The 21,633-nt window shown below is 43.9% G+C and overlaps 1 protein-coding gene across 1 annotated transcript in view; it reads right to left on the bottom strand.

Moving 5' to 3' along the window:
• MAX (MYC associated factor X) overlaps positions 1 to 21,633 on the bottom strand; it is a 66,153-nt gene that overhangs the window by 26,826 nt on the left and 17,694 nt on the right. The window contains exons 2-3 of the mRNA XM_069726400.1: positions 20,568 to 20,675; positions 7,515 to 7,638 (exon numbers count right to left, since the gene is read on the bottom strand). Coding sequence (XP_069582501.1) covers positions 7,515 to 7,638; positions 20,568 to 20,675 — 232 coding nt within the window. The remainder of the gene's footprint in view (positions 1 to 7,514; positions 7,639 to 20,567; positions 20,676 to 21,633) is intronic.

Raw genomic sequence — 21,633 nt, 5'->3', positions numbered from 1 at the left:
CCTGTTCTCTTCAACATATTCATTAATGATCTGGTAGAAGGTTTACACAGTAAAATATCGATATTTGCAGATGATACAAAACTATGTAAAGCAGTTAATACAAGAGAAGATAGTATTCTGCTACAGATGGATCTGGATAAGTTGGAAACTTGGGCTGAAAGGTGGCAGATGAGGTTTAACAATGATAAATGTAAGGTTATACACATAGGAAGAGGGAATCAATATCACCATTACACACTGAACGGGAAACCACTGGGTAAATCTGACAGGGAGAAGGACTTGGGGATCCTAGTTAATGATAAACTTACCTGGAGCAGCCAGTGCCAGGCAGCAGCTGCCAAGGCAAACAGGATCATGGGGTGCATTAAAAGAGGTCTGGATACACATGATGAGAGCATTATACTGCCTCTGTACAAATCCCTAGTTAGACCGCACATGGAGTACTGTGTCCAGTTTTGGGCACCGGTGCTCAGGAAGGATATAATGGAACTAGAGAGAGTACAAAGGAGGGCAACAAAATTAATAAAGGGGATGGGAGAACTACAATACCCAGATAGATTAGCGAAATTAGGATTATTTAGTCTAGAAAAAAGACGACTGAGGGGCGATCTAATAACCATGTATAAGTATATAAGGGGACAATACAAATATCTCGCTGAGGATCTGTTTATACCAAGGAAGGTGACGGGCACAAGGGGGCATTCTTTGCGTCTGGAGGAGAGAAGGTTTTTCCACCAACATAGAAGAGGATTCTTTACTGTTAGGGCAGTGAGAATCTGGAATTGCTTGCCTGAGGAGGTGGTGATGGCGAACTCAGTCGAGGGGTTCAAGAGAGGCCTGGATGTCTTCCTGGAGCAGAACAATATTGTATCATACAATTATTAGGTTCTGTAGAAGGACGTAGATCTGGGTATTTATTATAATGGAATATAGGCTGAACTGGATAGACAAATGTCTTTTTTCGGCCTTACTATGTTACTATGTCATTGTGAGGGGTACTGCAGGTAAACACCAGAATTTGCCTACAAGCTGCCTGTTTCCTATGATGGCTGCTCCAACACATTTCCCGATGCACAGCTCAAAGGTTGTGATCTGTGCAGTGATTATTGGTTGCCATTGCATAAAAACAAATTTTCCTTCCAAACACCCTCTGAACTGCTTTTTGCCTCCTCCTGCTGCAATTATCTGGTATGCTATTGGGTCCATAGTACAGATGTAATACAAAAGGTTAGGGTCCCTAATGACACTGCCTCCCCGAGTGTCATTGCAGTATTGTTTACTGTTGCCAATACCAAGGCCGCCACTTTGTGCATTATGTCTACTGGTAGGAAACAAGTCTCACTCACTGAATCAAAGATACAGTGGGGAAAATAAGTATTTGATACACTGACGATTTTACAAGTTTTCCCACCTACAAAGAATGGAGAGGTCTGTAATTTTTATTATAGGTACATTTCACCTGTGAGAGACAGAATCTAGAAAAAAAAAAAAATGTACGCCTATAATCAGGAAGATTTTTTTTTATTTTTGTTTTATTACAGGAGACGAGCGATTCAGTTGAATGGGCGTTGACGCAAGTATGGTTTAATTCAGAATCATTAAAGGAGCCTGTGTCATTCTTTCAATTAAAAGACTTTATTTTGGCTGTGTGTTTACAATATTACTATAGCATTAGTAATGGATAGGGGTCTTAAAGATGCCTCTCCATTACTAACCCATGGGCTTGATGTCACCTGACAATACAAAGGTGAGATCAACCTAACAAATATTACCCCATTTGGCCCCTTACCCGCCTGAGAATACCAGCTGTCGCTTTCTTGTCTGGTTGTCAAGACCGTACCGAAGACCATTACTGTTTGATATCCTTTACATTGACAATGGTTCTGAAGGCGCCATCTGACCTCTTTATCAAGAAAAGGGGGGGATAGAAACCTTTTTTACTTCTTGCACTGGTACTTCTATGAGGACTTGTTTTTGAACTACATTCAATAGCACGGCTTTGAGGGCTTATTGCTCCTCTCAAGACTTTCAGGGGATGTTATTGTGAATGTTTGTGGACAGACAGTTCGAAATTCCAACTTTAAGCCTGATTATACTATTGTTATGCTAGAATAGCAACTCACTTGGGATAATAGGTAATGCTAAATACTGCAGCTGACCCCTCCGGTTCCTGTACAGACTAAAAATCCTGACCCCTCCGCCCCTAGATGTTAATGCAGGAACAGAGATACCCCTAACCACAGACTAGAAGATGGCTAATCGGACCTATGCTGCCTGAAAGGCCATCAAGTGCTTCACATTCCTCCTAAAGAACTGAAGGGCAGTGCAGAGTGCAAATTACCTACAAAACGGAAAAGTGTGCTAAAAAGGAAAGATCCCAGAGTGAGTAAAATAAAGCACGTAATACAAAAAGTACGTACTGTTAGATAATCTGCCGCTTACGTTCTAAAAATGATAAAATAGATAGTTGCAGAGAAAAGAACAGTTACAGGAAAGCGATAAACCCTAACTAGAATTTCACTGACTTACTTTAGACTACAAGTGATTTAAGAACGTCCAAATGAGACTATCACCAGCAGGACATGTCAGCAGGGGAAAAGAATATAAAGCTGCACCAGGAAGGTGATAGGGCAAACAAATGAAAACACCTGTGTTATGCTCAACAGACTACAGCCAGAATAACAGAGCTTAAACAGACAGAGAAAAGGTTTGTCTGCAGTCGCTCAGTGGACAGAGCCAACAACCAAACATAGGCTCAAGGGTTCGAACCTAGAAGCTGACACTATACCTAGAATCCAGCCATTGGATAAAAATTCTTGTCCAGGCTGGGAGAAAGATGGAAGGCCTTGCTCCTACCTGAAGAATGGCGTTACTTTGAAAACTTCATCCCCATCCACTCTGTTATGATCTGGTGGTTTAGGAACAACATGAGACAAGCTCTGAAGGAGGTGGTATCTGTACTGACCGCAAACCCTGAACCTAGCAGCGCAACTAGAAATAGCCGTGGGGGGTACCTGACGCTCCCTAGACCCCTCGGCACAGCCTAATATGTAACTTCCCCTAAAGGAAAGATAGCCCCCCACAAATATTGACGGTGAGAGGAGGGGAAAATAACATACGCAGAAATGAAATCAGATTTTAGCATAGGAGGCCAGTCTAGCTTGATAGATAGGACAGGAAAGGATACTGTGCGGTCAGTATAAAAACTACAAAACAATCCACACAGAGTTTACAAAATCTCCACACCTGACTAAAGGTGTGGAGAGTAAATCTGCTTCCCAGAGCTTCCAGCTAACATAAATAATCCATACTGACAAGCTGGACAAATATAGAATGCACAGAACAATAAGTCCACAACATGTGGACTGAAATGAGCAAAGCCAGAACTTATCTTTGCAGAACTGGTCAGGAAACCAGGAGAATCCAAGCAGACATGTGAATCCAGCCAGGAAACATTGACAAGTGGCAAAGGCTGAAGAAAGAGCCAGACTTAAATAGCGGAGCAGAAGAGACGATAAGTGGAGGTAGCTGATGACAGCTAACTCCAAGGAGCAGCCATACCACTAGAAACCACAAGAGGGAGCCCAAGAGCAGAACTCACAAAAGTGCCACTTACAACCACCGGAGGGAGCCCAAGAGCAGAATTCACAACACCACTCTACCAGAAGAGGAACCGCCAACATACATCTTCTATTATGCTCCCATGTCTCTTGGTCCCGTGGGAGTATTTCTCCGGGCATGCCTATTTTTCCGAAAAGACCTATTATACTGAGGGATGGACAAACTTGGGAACCCCTTCTTCTTATCACAAGCCTTGTCCAGGATGTCATCTAGGACCTGACCAAAGAGATACTCTCCATCACAAGGAATGAAACATAGCTTGGTCTTAGACAGAACATCCCTCTGACAACATTTGAGCCATAGCGCGTTCGAGAAGCCCGCTGACTTGGCTGCCAGTCTTTCCGAGTCTGCTGATGCATCTGCAAAAAAGGCTGTGGCTCCATGCAACAATGGCAGATTGGACAGGATCTTTTCTCTCGGACATTATCCTTGAGTTGAACACCCCGTTTCTCCATACAGATCATCATGTACAATGTACACCTATTCTTCTGCTCTAATCCTCCAAACATAATATCTTGCATTGATTTGGGGGTTTTAGCATCTATGATGCCCATAGCAGCCCTTAGTCTTAACCAATCCATCCGTGTCTTCTATATGGAAGCAAAACCTACCCCCTGCACTGCCATCAAAGGTTGAGGAAGAAGTGTCAGATCTACATTCACCTTCTGATTTGACCGATTTGCTCTAATCAGTTGATAACATTCTGGATCTTTTTTCCCCTTTTTTATCACTTTCTTTATACATCTGGGTCTTGAGGGAATCCTTCACTTCTACTTTAATGACCGACTTTAAATCCATGGCTTAATTAGGGGATTCCACACAAATAGTTTTCTGGATACAAGCTGAACAGAGTCTCTTCCGCCATGAACTTGGTAATGTATCCCCGTAAAGCGAACACGCATTTTTAAGTTTTGCGCTGCATTTCTTCAGCCTTTCCTAGTAATTAAATAACTAGAAAAAAAGGGCCCAATTAGCATGGTGGACATTCACGAAGATCACTCACCACTTAGTTGCTTAGTAAAGGTACTGGACTCAGATCAAATCATACAATTGTTTTCCCCATGAAGCAGAGGATCCACTCTGCTTCCCTGGCTGGCCTTATTATCACTTCTTCTATCACTCAGGCGGCTGCTACTGATGCGCCTACTCTGACGCTGCCATAGTTGTAACTGCTGCTGTTCATCCATGACTATAGAAAGGAAAAGAGCTGGAGCAAACTCACCCTTTGGCGGTCAGACCCCATTTTTAAATGAGGGACCGGCCACAGCATCTCCTCCTGCCTCCTCTAGGCCCCCAAAACTGAAACTACCACTTCGGGTCAAAAGTCACCAGCTCGCTCATCATCCTGGTGTGCCACTTGCAGAGCACCACGTGCATGTGCAGACCCGAGACGACAGTGGCGGACAGACACGTGGAAAGTCTTTGTCACTTGTGTCCGCATGAGTCCCCACTTGACCAGCAACAGCACATCCAAGACCAGACACTGGCACCACAGGAAAGGAGCCGTTCTTCCAGGCAACCAAGCCGGCTCTGGGTAACCTTCTTCCGTTCCTTTTCCGCACCTGGCCTTTAGGTACAGGTTTCCTCAAGGACAGGAAACCAACTGATGCAAGGGAGAGGTTCAGTCTATTTTATTCAGTAGGTTCCTGTCCTTGATGGGGGTGGATCCTCTGTCTCTCTCGTATGGTGCGGTCATAGGGGAAAGGGAAAAGTGCCATAATGGAGTGCAGATATTGCTGGAATGATTTGTGGATGCCATGTCACATTGGCATAGCCTCCGAGATGCCAGAACAGCATAAGCCCCCCATAAATAAACCCATTTTACAAACTACACTCTTCAATTACTTCATCTGGGACTGCAATCATCATATTGACACCACAGGTATGTAACAAAATTCTATACTATTGGGTGGTGAAGAAAAAATAATTACATTTTTATGACTAAAATACTGTTTATTCCCAGTTTTTTCATTTTCACGAGGGAAAAATAGGTAAAAAAAAAAGCCCAATAATTTGTTACACAATTTCTCCTGAACATGGCAACACCCCATACAGTGCTGTACAGTACTGTTTAAGCCACATGGAAGGGCTCAGGAGAGAAGGAAGCGCTATATGGCAGAGCCACCGATGAGAGTAAACAATGAATTTACACCCCTCAGGGAATTCACCTATGGGTGCAGTGACGATTTTGACTCTATGGGCATCTAACAGAAATAAGCACCTAGCGAAAGTTGCAGAGTCAAAATTCCAAATCTCCAACTGTAGTGCCCATACATTGCGACCAGCTTGGACTCTCCTCACTACGTTAATGTCATACATATGGATGCTAACTGCGGTTCAAGCCCATTGTGAAACTCAGAACTGACGAAGACATTGGGATTTGGGAGAACAGATTTCGCAGGAATTCTTTTAGTGGTAGCCATACTGCTTTTCCAGAGCCTTTGTGCTACCAGTAACTTGGACACCCCCTATATTAATGTTAACAGGTAACGGACCAGATTGGGGACTCGATTTTTGTGGGTTGAGTTGAATTTTTTTTTTTCTGGCAATTTGGGTTAAAGAACATTTTGGATCAGTTCACAGTTATCCCGAGCACTACGTTGACTACTTATACTGAGGCTTCTATCTAAATCTCTGTAACACTGGATTCAGACCCACAATAAATCCATTCACTAACGATGCAGAGGAGGCAATCCAGACTCCGTTTGGCCTCAAAGCTGTGGCGGACCACGCTTTTACACACACTGCCAAATCACAGGTCAGACAGCGTCCACATTGTGTCCATCTGTCTCATTTTAGGGAATCATGTATGTCAGAGAATTACATGGAAAGCCACGGTGTAAGCGCTCAGCGAAATGCGCAGGATAAATGTGAGCCGAGCCTAACTGCGATCATTGGGAGGGAGAATGAAAAAAAAACAACAGCATGTGAAGAATTGGTTTTATTTATTTTTTCCGCCGTTCCTAGTGCGGTGTAGTAGAAGTGATTAGACGACGTGTCGATGTGATTAAAACTATACAATTTATATGGGTTTTGTATGTTTGGCTGCTGTCAACGCACTAAAAAAAATGCTCTCAACATAAAAAACGTTTTGCATTTCCATACTTTGTGGGCCAAAATATGGCAAAATTATAGCTCTCTGAGTCACATAATAGCTTTTTTTTTGCGTGACGAGTTGTTTTTATTGGTACCATTTTTGGGCACATTACATATTGTGATTGCTTTCTTTTCTGATTTTTGGGGAGGCAGAATGAACAAAACCTGGTAATTCAGGACTTATTTGTTTGATACCGTTCACCATATGGTAAAATTGATTAGACGGCTTTATTCTTCGCGTCAATATGATTACAGAAATACCAGATGCACACTTTATGTTTTGGTGTTTTTACACAATAAATACAATGTTATAGAAACATATTTTTGCATCGCTTTATTCTGAGAGCTATAACTTTTATTTCTCCGCTGATGGAGCTGTACGGGGCTTGTTTTTTTTCAGCGACAAGATAACATTTTCAGTGTTACAATTTTTATTTCCTTTCGTCATTTTGATCTCTTTTTATTCCAATTCTTTGGCAGTATGATGAAAAAACACTTTATTTTTGTTTTTACATAAATATACATATTTATTGCTGTAACATTGTTTTCTTTTTTTGGCTTATTATTTTACAAAATATATTTTTATAATTTTTTGAAACTTTACGTTTTACCACCCATTTGTTGGTCCTGTCAGGGATTGCGTCCGAACACCCACCCCCCAAAATGGGATTCAGGCGTGTACGCCCAAGAACATAGACTATAATGGTGCCCACAGAGTGAACATGCGCTCTGATGTGCAGCATTTCTGACATGTGTGTCTACTAGAGGCGGATACTCAGACTCAGATGCAGTCATACCTTGTTGTTCTAATAGAGCATTTTGTCTCTTTAGGTCGTCGATGTCTTGCTGATGTGTGTGATTTTTCCTTCTCATATACTGTATATATTCTGTAGCTTTGTCCAGTATTTGAGCCCGTGAAGCCTAAAAGAGAAGTTAAAATGGTTTACACCTGATCACCATTTTTATCACCAGTCATTAAAAGGCAATGAAAACTGACACCAGGCTAACACTTTTATGTCAATTATTGTTATGTTTACAGAACGGAAGCCCCAGCACTTGTAGTGCTGGCAGATTGCTGATAAAACAGGAAACACCATCTAAAAGCCAGTGGCTGGCAAGTTACAGAACATAAAAGCTAGAACAGTTATTAGGCTGATGTGCACGACAACACCAGTTTTAACTTGTTGTGGGAGTTGAGGGTAAGATTATAGGTATATTAGACTTGATCACAATTTTATTATCAGACATCTTAATTTAATAGAAAGTGTGACACTGAACTAACCTTGTTGTTAGGTTCAATAAACCAAGCATTACCGTATTTTACGGATTATAAGACACCCTTTTCCCCCCCAAATTTGGGGGTTCGTCTTAAAATTCGAATATACCTTACTGGCCACAGTGGAGCAGGGTCCCAGGGTCGCTGCTGGAGGAGGCAAGACTGGCATGTTGCTGCAAGCTGGGATAAGGGGGTGATTGGAGTTGCGACAATGCAGGTGTCCGGTGGTGCAGGGGCTCCGCCGACATTTTATGAAAGTCCGGGACCCCCGCATTTCCATGGTTTACATTGCGGTGGAGTCCGGGAGCAGCGCATGCACAAATGGAGATCTTGGCACCAAGATCTCCATCTGCTGCATGTGCCGCCCTCGGCCGACATTCTCCCAGAGTCCACTGCAAAGCAAACAATGGAAGTACGGGGGCTCCGGGCTTTCACAAAATGTCGGCGGAGCACCAGCACCGTGAATGCTGGACAGTGTGTTGTCTGCTGGGTGCTCAGATAGACTGATTGCTGGGTGGAGCTGGGAAAAACCCAGTAGTCATGGTGCACATCTGTACCAATGACAAAGTTACAGGGAGGTGGAAGGTCCTTAAAATTATTACATGGAACTAGGAGAGAAGCTGAAGTCCAGGACCTCCAAGTTGGTGTTTTCAGGAATACTGCCGATGCCATGAGTGTCACTAGAAAGACAGTGGGAGCTTAGGGAGATAAATAAGCTCCATACTGTATAATGGCACATATGATGCTCCATACTGTATAATGGTCACACAGTGTTCCATACTATATAATGGCCACACAGTGCGCCATACTGTATAATGGCAACACATGATGCTCCATACTGTATAATGGGCAGCCACACATGATGCTCAGTACTGTATAATAGCCACACATGATGCTCAATACTGTATAATGGCACATATGATGCTCCATACTGTATAATGGTCACACAGTGTTCCATACTGTGTAATGGCCACACAGTGCGCCATACTGTATAATGGCAACACATGATGCTCCATACTGTAATGGGCAGCCACACATGATGCTCAGTACTGTATAATAGCCACACATGATGCTCCATACTGTATAATAGTCACACATGATGCTCCATACTGTATAATGACCACACATGATGCTCAATACTGTATAATAGCCACACATGATGCTCCATACTGTATAATGGCCACTTATGATGCTCCATACTGTATAATGGCCACACCGTGTTTCATACTGTATAATGGCCACACAGTGATCCATACTGTATAAAGGCAACACATGATGCTCCATACTGTATAATGGGCGGCCACACATGATGCTCAATACTGTATAATAGCCACACATGATGCTCCATACTGTATAATGGTCACACAGTGTTCCATACTGTATAAAGGCAACACATGATGCTCCATACTGTATAATGGCTCTACATGATGCTCCATACTGTATAATGGGCGGCCGCACATGATGCGCAATACTGTATAATGACCGCACATGATGCTGCATACTGTATAATGGCCAAACATGATGCTTCATACTGTATAATGGCTCTACATGATGCTCCATACTGTATAATGGGCAGCCACACATGATGCTCAATACTGTATAATAGTCACACATGATGCTCAATACTGTATAATAGCCACACATGATGCTCCATACTGTATAATGGCCACACATGATGCTCCATACTATATAATGGCCACACAGTGTTCCATACTGTATAATGGCCACACAGTGATCCATACTGTATAAAGGCAACATGATGCTCCATACTGTATAATGGCTCTACTTGATGCTCCATACTGTATAATGGGCGGCCACACATGATGCGCAATACTGTATACTGACCGCACATGATGCTCCATACTGTATAATGACTGCACATGATGCTGCATACTGTATAATGGCCGCACATGATGCTCAGTACTGTATAATAGCCACACATGATGCTTCATACTGTATAATGGCCACATATGATGCTTCACGTATACTGTATATTGGACCACCCCCCCTCCCATCCTGTATGCATGGCTCATCTCCCCCCCATGCATGGCTCATCAGCTCCCCGCTCCCATCATGCATGGCTCATCTCTCCCCCCCTCCCTGTATGCATGGCTCATCTCCCCCCCTCCCATCCTGTATGCATGGCTCATCTCCCCCCCTGTATGCATGGGTGGCTCTGGCTCATCTACCATCCCCCCCCCCCCCGTATTCCTGGCTCATCTCCCCCTCCCTGTATGCATGGGTGGCTCTGGCTAATCTACAATCCCCCCCTGTATGCGTGGCTCATCTCCCCCTCCCTGTATGCATGGGTGGCTCAGCCTCTAGCTCATCTCCCATTCCCCCTATGCAGCATGGCTCATCGCAGGCTCCCATCTTGCATGGCTCGTCACATTCAGCGTCTCCCACTCCCATACTACCTCCTCATCCCACCCTCTCTCTGTTGGAGTCCCCCAAGGCTCTGTTCTAGGACCCCTACTCTTCTCAATCTATACACTTGGCTTGGGACAACTCATAAAGTCCCATGGATTCCAGTACCACCTCTATACTGATGACACTCAGATCTACCTCTCTGGCCCAGACGTCACCGCTTTGCTGTCCAGAATCCCAGAGTGCCTATCAGCCATATCCTCCTTCTTCTCCTCTCGCTTCCTCAAACTCAATGTGGACAAATCTGAACTCATCATCTTTCCTCCATCCCACAAATATTCCTTACCTGACCTATCTATCGCAGTCAATGACATCATGCTTTCCCCTGTACCCGAAATCCGCTGCCTCGGAGTAACCTTCGACTCTGCCCTGTCCTTCAAACCACACATCCAAGCTCTTTCCACCTCCTGTCGCCTCCAGCTCAAAAATATCTCCAGGATCCGTCCTTTCCTCAACCCCCAATCTACTAAAATGCTTGTGCACGCCCTCATCATTTCCCGCCTTGACTACTGCAACATCCTTTTCTGTGGCCTCCCTGCTAACACCCTTGCACCTCTCCAGTCCATCCTTAACTCTGCTGCCCGACTAATCCATCTCTCTCCTCGCTACTCCTCCGCTTCCCCCCTCTGCAAATCTCTTCACTGGCTCCCATTCCCTCAGCGTATCCAGTTCAAATTGCTAATACTTACCTACAAAGCCATCCACAACCTGTCTCCTCCATATATCTCTGAACTAATCTCTCGATATCTTCCCTCACGTGATCTCCGGTCCTCCCAAGACCTCCTTCTCTCCTCTACACTTATTCGCTCCTCATCCAATCGCCTCAAAGACTTCTCCCGAATATCCCCCATCCTCTGGAACTCTCTGCCCCAACACGTCCGACTATCAACCACAGTCGGATCCTTCAGACGGAACCTGAAAACTCATCTCTTCAGGAAAGCCTACAGCCTGCACTGACACCGCTGCTGCCTCATCACTATCGAAGCTACCGCCTCACCAACACCGGAGCTACTGCCTCACCAACACCGGAGCTACCGCCTCACCAACACCGGAGCTCCTGCAACCCTCAACCTACTGTCTCCTTCCCCATAATCCTGTAGAATGTAAGCCCGCAAGGGCAGGGTCCTCGCCCCTCTGTATCAGTCCGTCATTGTTAGTTTGTTTACTGTATGTGATATTTGTAACTTGTATGTAACCCCTTCTCATGTACAGCACCATGGAATCAATGGTGCTATATAAATAAATAATAATAATAATCTCTCTCCCCTGGCCAGCTGCCCCTTCCATGCATGGCTCATCGTCATCGGCTCCCCGCCGGCACCGCTCCCATCTTGTATGGCTCGGCTCCCCGTCCACGGTCCTCCTTCATCCTCCCCCCGTCCTCCCTGGCTGTCATCATACTCACCGTGCACGGCGCACAGAACGGAATCCTCCACCTCTGTCCCGATGCAGCACCCTCGTCTTGTGTGAGCGGTCAGGCGGTACCGCTCATTAAGGTCATGTATATGCCGCATATTCATGACCTTAATGAGCGGTACCACATGACCGCTCACAGAGGATGAGCTGCCATCGCTGAGACCAGACTAGGCATCGCTTGAGTATGTATGACTCATACTGTATGATGTCAAGGGGGGCAAGGACTCGGAGGCAGGCGGGCAGGAATTAAGCTGACCCCGACACTATAAAAAAATAATAATAAAAAAAAAAAAAAATCTTGCTCAGGTGCCGCCCCCCGCATCCAGTGTTGTGGAGTCGGTAAGCCACAGTTGCAACTCCGGCTCCGGCTCAGATTCCGGCTCCTTCATAAATCGCCAATTCGTAACAATAAATTTACTGTTGTCAAATATTAACATCGTGCTTATTCAGTTTCTCACCATCATATAAGTAATCAGACCACTTAAGAGCAAAAACTATATTTATTAGAATACTTTTAGAATATAGCAAATAACTTTTATAAACTTTTCTAAACTCTTGTAAGTAAATATGAAATAAACACTGTTATGTAGTTAAAGGGCCACTGTCACCCCCCTCCAGCCGTTATAAACTAAAAGAGCCACCTTGTGCAGCAGTAATGCTGCATTATAACAAGGTGGCTCTTTTAGTTTTTGTTTCTGTTATTGCCCCAATAAATGTATTTATAATTCTGCTGAAATACCTATCTTTGTCCATGGAGGCGGGTCTGAAGCCTCCTCTTAGAAGCGCCCAACTGCCGTCAGTCATCTCTTGTGTAGATTTTCGCCGCCCCCTCAGCACTGTTATTGTGTGAATTCCGGCGCCTGCGCTCTGCTCTTCTGCCTTGCGCAGGCGCATAGAGCATTATCCGTCCGAGCGCTGGTGCCGGGTTCCTTTCTGCGCCTGTGCGGTCAGTGCGGCCAGCCTGTTACTGAATCCCCGCCCCGCACTGTGTTATGCAGTATGCACAGTGCGGGGCTGGGATTCCTGGGTATGCGCACTGCGCTTGTCAGACGCTCCACAGGTCCCCCACCTTCCAGCGTTGTTCTGTGCGGCTGTTCCAAACGCCGGCAAGGATACCTGTATATTCCGGCAACGCTGAAAGGCGGGGGACCTGTGGAGCGTCTGAGAAGCGCAGTGCGCATGCCCAGGAATCCCAGCCCCGCACTGTGCATAATGCATAACACAGTGCGGGGCGGGGATTCAGTAACAGGGTGGCCGCATTGCCCGCACAGGCGCAGAGCGGAACCCGGCACCAGCGCTAGGACGGCAAATGCTCTTTGCGCCTGAGCAAGGCAGAAGAGCAGAGCGCAGGCGCCGGAATTCACACAATAACAGCGCTGAGGGGGCGGCGAAAATCTACACAAGAGATGACTGACGGCAGTTGGGCGCTTCTAAGAGAAGGCTTCAGTCCCGCCTCCATGGACAAAGATAGGTATTTCAGCAGAATTATAAATACATTTATTGTGGGAATAACAGAAACAAAAACTAAAAGAGCCACCTTGTTAGAATGCAGCATTACTGCTGCACAAGGTGGCTCTTTTAGTTTATAACGGCTGGAGGGGGGTGACAGTGGCCCTTTAATAAGAAGAAATCTATAAATTTGTCCTCAGAAAAATTATTGCCTCTGTCAGATCCTCCTTCATGGATGCCCTCAAATCTGATCTACGGTAATTATTTTGAGAGCAGAGAACAACCTCTCTACACTAACTTGGATTGGTGACAAAGCAGTAACCACTCGGGCAACATCTCTGACAATGTCAGGATACAGAGGAATCGCTTGTTGCTCTTATTTTTGATGAACGGTCAAATTTCTCAATTTCTTTTAGTGCACATGAAAAATTCTGCTGAAATGTACTGGCTGAGTTCTTTGATGGGGATGACTCTTCTATGCGGGAACGCTTTGCACGTTCCTTGTTGATGAGGGTGAAGATGTGGCAGGACGACCAAATTCTTCTATTCCTCCTGACTGTTCTGCAACCCTTTCATCCTTACTGCCATTTCAAACAGAGCTTCTTTTCCTTTAGTTAGCTGTTGATCATCTAGATCAGAGGTCCCCAACTCCAGTCCTCAAGGCCCACCAACAGGTCATGTTTTCAGGATTTCCTTTGCATTGCACAGGTGATGCAATTATTACCTGGGCAAGACTAAGGAAATCCTGAAAACATGACATGTTGGTGGGCCTTGAGGACTGGAGTTGGGGACCCCTGATCTAGATGAATCCGATGCATTGGGTCTACATAAACAGCTGCCAAAAGAATGTTATTTTATAATAGTAGCTCCTCTCTCTGTTTCATTGATGTACAGTCATGGCCAAAAGTATTGACACCCCTGCAATTCTGTCAGATAATACTCATTTTCTTCCTGAAAATGATTGCAAACACAAATTATTTGGTATTATTATCTTCATATAATTTGTCTTAAATGAAAAAACACAAAAGAGAATGAAGCAAAAAGCAAAACATTGATCATTTCACACAAAACTCCAAAAATGGGCCAGACAAAAATATTGGCACCCTCAGCCTAATACTTGGTTGCACAACCTTTAGCCAAAATAACTGCGACCAACCGCTTCTGGTAACCATCAATGAGTTTCTTACAATGCTCTGCTGGAATTTTAGACCATTCTTCTTTGGCAAACTGCTCCAGGTCCCTGATATTTGAAGGGTGCCTTCTCGAAACGGCCATTTTAGATCTAGACCATTCTTCTTTGGCAAACTGCTCCAGGTCCCTGATATTTGAAGGGTGCCTTCTCGAAACGGCCATTTTAGATCTCTCCACAGGTGTTCTATGGGATTCAGGTCTGGACTCATTGCTGGCCACCTTAGAAGTCTCCAGTGCTTTCTCTCAAACCATTTTCTAGTGCTTTTTGAAGTGTGTTTTGGGTCATTGTCCTGCTGGAAGACCCATGACCTCTGAGGGAGACCCAGCTTTTTCACACTGGGCCCTACATTATGCTGCAAAATTTGTTGGTGGTCTTCAGACTTCATAATGCCATGCACACGGTCAAGCAGTCCAGTGCCAGAGGCAGCAAAGCAACCCCAAAACATCAAGGAACCTCTGCCATGTTTTACTGTAGGGACCGTGTTCTTTTCTTGAATGCCTCTTTTTTTTCTCCTGTAAACTCTATGTTGATGCCTTTGCCCAAAAAGCTCTACTTTTGTTTCATCTGACCAGAGAACATTCTTCCAAAACGTTTTAGGCTTTTTCAGGTAAGTTTTGGCAAACTCCAGCCTGGCTTTTTTATGTCTCGGAGTTAGAAGTGGGGTCTTCCTGGGTCTCCTACCATACAGCAACTTTTCATTCAGATGCCGACGGATAGTACGGATTGACACTGTTGTACCCTCGGACTGCAGGGCAGCTTGAACTTGTTTGGATGTTAGTCGAGGTTCTTTATCCAACATCAGCACAATCTTGCGTTGAAATCTCTTGTAAATTTTTCTTTTCCGTCCACATCTAGGGAGGTTAGCCACAGTGCCATGGGCTTTAAACTTCTTGATGACACTGCGCACGGTAGACACAGGAACGTTCAGGTCTTTGGACATGGACTTGGAGCCTTGAGATTGCTCATCCTTCCTCACAATTTGGTTTCTCAAGTCCTCAGACAGTTCTTTGGTATTCTTTCTTTTCTCCATGCTCAATGTGGTACACACAAAGACACAGGACAGAGGTTGAGTCAACTTTAATCCATGTCAACTGGCTGCAAGTGTGATTTAGTTATTGCCAACACCTGTTAGGTGCCACAGGTAAGTTACAGGTGCTGTTAATTACACAAATTAGAGAAGCATCACATGATTTTTCGAATAGTGCCAATACTTTTGTCCACCCCCTTTTTTATGTTTGGTGTGGAATTATATCCAATTTGGCTTTAGGACAATTCTTTTTGTGTTTTTTCATTTAAGACAAATTAAATGAAGATAATAATACCAAAGAATTTGTGTTTGCAATCATTTTCAGGAAGAAAATGAGTATTATCTGACAGAATTGCAGGGGTGTCAATGCTTTTGGCCATGACTGTAGCAATGCCACTTGCAATTAACCCTCCTCTTTGGGACAGACGAAACATCAGGTTCTTCCACTCCTTTAAGAAAATACCTGGAGTTAAGTCCTCTGCTTGTAATTTTTTAGTCACTATAAATGGGTGCTCTAGCAATTTTTCCAGCTCAGTCACCTGATTCCACTGACTTTCATTTCGCGTCAGTTGAGGGTTAGCCATGTCTACAAGAAAGGTTTTCAGTTCAACCAAGCGCTGAATCATTAAGTAAGTACTGCCCCATCGTGTGGCTTGATCAATAATTGCCCATTTTCCAGCACGTCTCTTCAAAATTGAGTCAACTTTAGGGGTTCTGGCAACAGTAGCCAATTTTCTCACCTTGCCAATCAGTGCAGCAGCATGTCCTTCTTGCAGACTGTCTCTTATAGCCAGCTGTAGCGTATGCACAACACAGCGCATGTGATGAATGAAAGAACGTATTGACACAGTTTCAACAAGATCATCTAAACTATCATGTTGCTGTTCATCTGAAGCAACTTCAGTTTGCTCCTCAGTTACAATACTGTGTTCCTCTATTTCAAACATTTCTGTGTCTGTGGACCCAGAATGTTCTTCTAGCTGCTGGTCACCATCATTACTCTCATTCATTAGCTTAATAGTACTTATCATATTTGAAGCATTGTCAGTTACGACAGAAAGAACTTGCTCTTTTTTAAGTTCATAGTCTTGCAGAACCTTTTCCACCAAGACGTGGAGAAACTCACTGGTGTGATGAGCTTTGGTGTCTTACTGCCAATGTCTGGTAACTATTTCATTTTTGTCACAAACAAATCGGACATTGATGGCAAAATAGTTCACTCTGTGACGTGTGCAGGCATCCATTTTAAGAAACAGAAAGCGTCCCTTGAGAGTTTTTTTAAGTTCTTCCTTTTGTTTAAAAGCTTCTTCGATTACTAATTTTCTAATACTCTCCAGAGAAACACCAAGCTTGCGGGCAATTTCCCCATTCAGACACATAAAAGCTGGTCGTGAAAATAATGAAATAGGCACACTATCCTTTACAACAAGCTCTATGATCTGTTTTTTAAATGTATCTACTGTCATTGTCACAGTAACTTTGTCACTGACAAAATATTGATGGCTGCAAAGTTCTCTGCTCCTTTGTTTGGCTGGAAGAGCTGGGCACTGGTTCATTGGTTGGGATGTAGTCTCTCTCATCCACTGCTTTCAGTACTTCTGGATGAAAGCGCTGTAAATGTCTCTTTAGATTAGAAGCTCTGGTAGGAGCATTTTTATCTTTGCCAGAATATGCACTGATCTTGGCTTCACAGCATTTGTTTTTGTCTGGATCATTTGTCATACACTGACAATGTTTTCTATCTTGAGTGATGGTGAAATGTTCAAATACAGCTGATTAAGGCTACTTTCACACTAGCGTCGGATTCGGCCCGTCGCAATGCGTCGGGCCGAGATTCCGACACTAGTGTTTGATGTGCTGCGCAACGGAGGCAGCGGATGCATTTCTCCGGCGCATCCGCTACCCCATTGTGAGGTGCGGGGAGGTGGGGGCGGAGTTCCGGCCGCACATGCGCGGTCGGAAAAAGCGGTCCGTCGGCAGCAAAAAACGTTACATTTAACGTTTTTTGCTCCCGGCGGTCTGCCAAAACACGGCGCAACCGTCGCACGACGGTTTGCGACGTGTGTCAATACGTCACAATGCGTCGGTAATGTTACTCAATGGGGCAAAAACGCATCCTGCAAACAACTTTGCAGGATGCGTTTTTTCCCCTAAACGACGCATTGCGACGTATTGAAAACAACGCTAGTGTGAAAGTAGCCTTAATGTGACGTTACTTTGACATTTTCAGGTTTTTAATTCTGCATTCACAATCCAAATGACAATTGTTTTTCTTAAAAACAATTGTACAAAATTATTGCCAGGTCGTACAACTGATACAGTGGTCACAGTTAACTGATGCAAAGTTTGTTGAAAGGATAATACTTCTTACAGTCTTCCTCTTCTGAGTAGCAGCTGTGAGATGCTTGGAAGACGCACACCAAACATCTAGTCTAGAGCAGGAGCTTTACTACTAAGAATTTGCAACACATTTTCACTTTCAGTTTCATACATTGTAAGTAGGGAGGTTGGGGCAGCATGAGGTTAACCAAGTATAAGATTAGATAAGGGCAGTGGACAACAGTGACACACAAGAGGTAAAGGTACCGTTACACTAAACGACTTACCAACGATCACGACCAGCGATACGACCTGGCCGTGATCGTTGGTAAGTCGTTGTGTGGTCGCTGGGGAGCTGTCTCACAGAGAGCTCTCTTCAGCGACCAACGATCCGGGGAACGACTTCGGCATCGTTGAAACTGTCTTCAACGATGCCGAAGTCCTCGGGTAACCAGGGTAAACATTGGGTTACTAAGTGCACGGCCGTGCTTAGTAACCCGATATTTATCCTGGTTACCATTGCAAAAGTAAAAAAAAAAAAAAAACACTACATACTCGCATTCCGAAGTCTGTCACGTCCCCAGCCGTCAGCTTCCCGCACTGACTGTCAGTGCCGGCCGTAAAGCAGAGCACAGCGGTGACGTCACCGCTGTGCTCTGCTTTCCGGCCAGCGCTGACAGTCAGTGCAGGGAAGCTGACGGCGGGGGACGTGACAGACTTCGGAATGCGAGTATGTAGTGTTTTTTTTTGTTGTTTTTTTTACTTTTACAATGGTAACCAGGGTAAATATCGGGTTACTAAGCGCGGCCCTGCGCTTAGTAACCCGATATTTACCCTGGTTACAAGTGAACACATCGCTGGATCGGCGTCACACACGCCGATCCAGCGATGACAGCGGGTGATCAGCGACCAAAAAAAGGTCCTGATCATTCCCCAGCGACCAACGATCTCCCAGCAGGGGCCTGATCGTTGGTCGCTGTCACACATAACGATATCGTTAGCGGGATCGTTGCTACGTCACAAAAAGCGTGACGTTGCAACGATATCGTTAACAATCTCGTTATGTGTGAAGGTACCTTTAGAAATGTCTCTATCTCCAGCAGAACTGCTTATCACTGTTGTTTATAGTTTGATAGAACATATATATTTGAGCAACATTTATAAAATTCATATGAAAGTTCAATTATGAAATATTAATACTTTTTTTTTTTAAAGCTGGAGTCGGAGTCGGTGTCGGTACATTTCTACCGACTCCAACTCCAACCAAAACTAACTTCGACTCCACAGCCCTGGCAGAAACTCTCCAAAAACTCAAGAATGCAAGAATTGTGAAGGTGATATCAAAGAAGGGTTCCTATGTTAACATGTAACTTGGCCTGTTAGGATGTTTTGGAGCTAAATAGCTTTTTTGTTCAGTGAATGTGACCTCCTAATGCTGCAAATTACACAAATGAGCATTTTCAGTTCTTTAAAACACATCAAATGTTTAGAAATTCTACTGTGTCTAATAATTTGGAATAGTGCCTATTGAGTTTTTATTCATTTTGGAGATTATACTGTTATCATTGGGAGGTTTCTTCAATAAAATTCGATGTATAGTCTAACGGGTGATGACTTTTATTAGACTGACTCATTTGCACCGACCATTTAGGAAAATCCGAGAAAAAAATCATCTGCATAATAATTTGGAACACAGTTACAAATTTTTTTCACTTTTTTTTTTTTACTTAGTCCCTCGATAGGACTTTCACTTTTTTCAGTCTGCTAGCTTATAAAGCATAGCAATGGAGGAACATTGCTATACTTTACAAACTGTCAGTGCTGCACTGGCACACGATCCTCTGAGCATGGTCTAACAAGTTTGTTAGCTCAGGTGACCCGAATGTCACCATGACATCGGGTCACCATGGAACAATCCACCCCCTGACGAAGGTAGACGCCGGAACGCGTGTCGGGGTGGACGCATCCAAGTGACAGTCCTCAATTGTATCAGGTAATACCTACATCATTGCTCACAATCGCAGTAGGTCACCCCAATAAGAATCTACCCTTTCTTACTACCACTGTGAGTTATATATTATTTTTTCTCCTGATTTAGTTGACATTTTCTAGACACTATTGCACATGCACTTTAATTGCGCTCTCTTTCGATTCCCTGTACAATACGTAGCTGTATATGCTTGCCCTACATTAATTGCTTTCTCAGCAATTCACCACCTGGATTTCATAACTATGCAATATGCACTTTCTAATTTGTTTCTACAAAAGGATAATCTATGATGTTTGTAACAATTTTTCTGTTAACATTCATACATATTCATTAATATTTGCCTCTGTCCCTTGTGTATTGCGTGCGCTTTTTCACTAGCTGTTTTTTTTCCACCTTTACCTAATTTTAAACGGTTTTTGTAATACTAATAAAGTTATAATTTTCTCATCTATTTTGGGCTCTTAAATTTGGTTTTCTCCTTGTCTCTTATTCAAATGTTCTTTTCTTTCCTTCTAATGAAGGATCCATTGTGATTGGTAAATTATCTCCTACCTTACTGAAAAAGGATAATTTAACAACGTGGTGCAACCCCCAGTAGTGAGTCACTAGCAGCTGTAAGAGTATATTCACACAGCAAGAAATCGCCTATGAAAAATCAGAGTTGCATTTTATAACAGGATCATTGGCAGAAATCCACTTTTGTTGCAGAAATCAGAGATTTGCACAACGGTTACCCTTATTATGTTCATCTCACCTTTTCGCCTTGGAGTGAAGGTACGGAGTCTCTTAGGCTGTGAAAGCTGTCCTTGATATGGTCCCTGCGCTTGCGCTCCAGTGCATTGTGATGAGCTCTTTTGTCTGCCTGTGAACATAAAATATTGAGCATAATTCAGATGTTCTGTGCTTTACCAGCAATACGAAAAGGTGATCTAATGGTACTGGTCATTCATGAAAAAGAAACAAAAGCATACAAAAAAAACGTGTTTTAAAGACAAAATAGACACAACATTTAAGAGTCTTTCCATTTTCAGAAAGCCCCTCTCCCTCTAAATTGTGCCTTAGTCCACCTCCCCGTGTGCAGAGGCTCACAAGCAGTGAGAATGTTTGAGTACGGCTACAATGCTAGAGCAGCAATTCAAAGCAGCTGTTAAAAGAGCATGATCTAGGCAGTTAACCCCTTAATGACCGCCAATACGTCTTTTAACTGACCTGAGATATAAGAGAATAGCCTCCCCATACAGATGATAATCCAGCATCTGTTGGTTGTACACTATAGCTGACAACTTGCTGTATCAGCCACGATCAGTATTTGCACCTTCTAAATCTGTTTAACCCCTTAGATGCTGCTGTCAATAGTGACTACATCATTATTAATGGTTAACTGTTGTGAATTCTGTGGCTGAGTTCACTTCTGTGGTCACAAGTGGTATTGCAGTCTCTGGGCTTCCTCCCTCAGGTGTTTTGGTGAGCTCGTTGGCTGCCTTGCTATTTAGCTCCACCTGAGTCTGTCTTCCTTGCTCCTTGTCAATGTTCCAGTGTTGGATCTGAGCTACTGCATCTTTCCTTGGGCCTGCTGCTCTGCTAGATAAGTGCTTCTAGTTTGTTTTCTTTTTTTTCTGTCCAGCTTGCCATTGTCTTTTGCTGGAAGTTCTGAGAAGCAAAGGGGTGCACCGCCGTGCTGTTAGTTCGGCACGGTGGGTCTTTTTGCCCCTTTGCGTGGTTTTCGTTTTGGGGTTTTTTGTAGACTGCATAGTTCTCTTTGCTATCCTCGCTCTGTCTAGAATATCGGGCCTCACTTTGCTGAATCTGTTTCATTCCTA

Source organism: Ranitomeya imitator, chromosome 1 (genome assembly GCF_032444005.1).
Source record: "Ranitomeya imitator isolate aRanImi1 chromosome 1, aRanImi1.pri, whole genome shotgun sequence".
In the NCBI taxonomy this organism is placed as follows: domain Eukaryota; kingdom Metazoa; phylum Chordata; class Amphibia; order Anura; family Dendrobatidae; genus Ranitomeya; species Ranitomeya imitator.
Note: the sequence above shows the minus strand (reverse complement) of the source record. Positions and strands in the feature narration are given on the sequence as shown.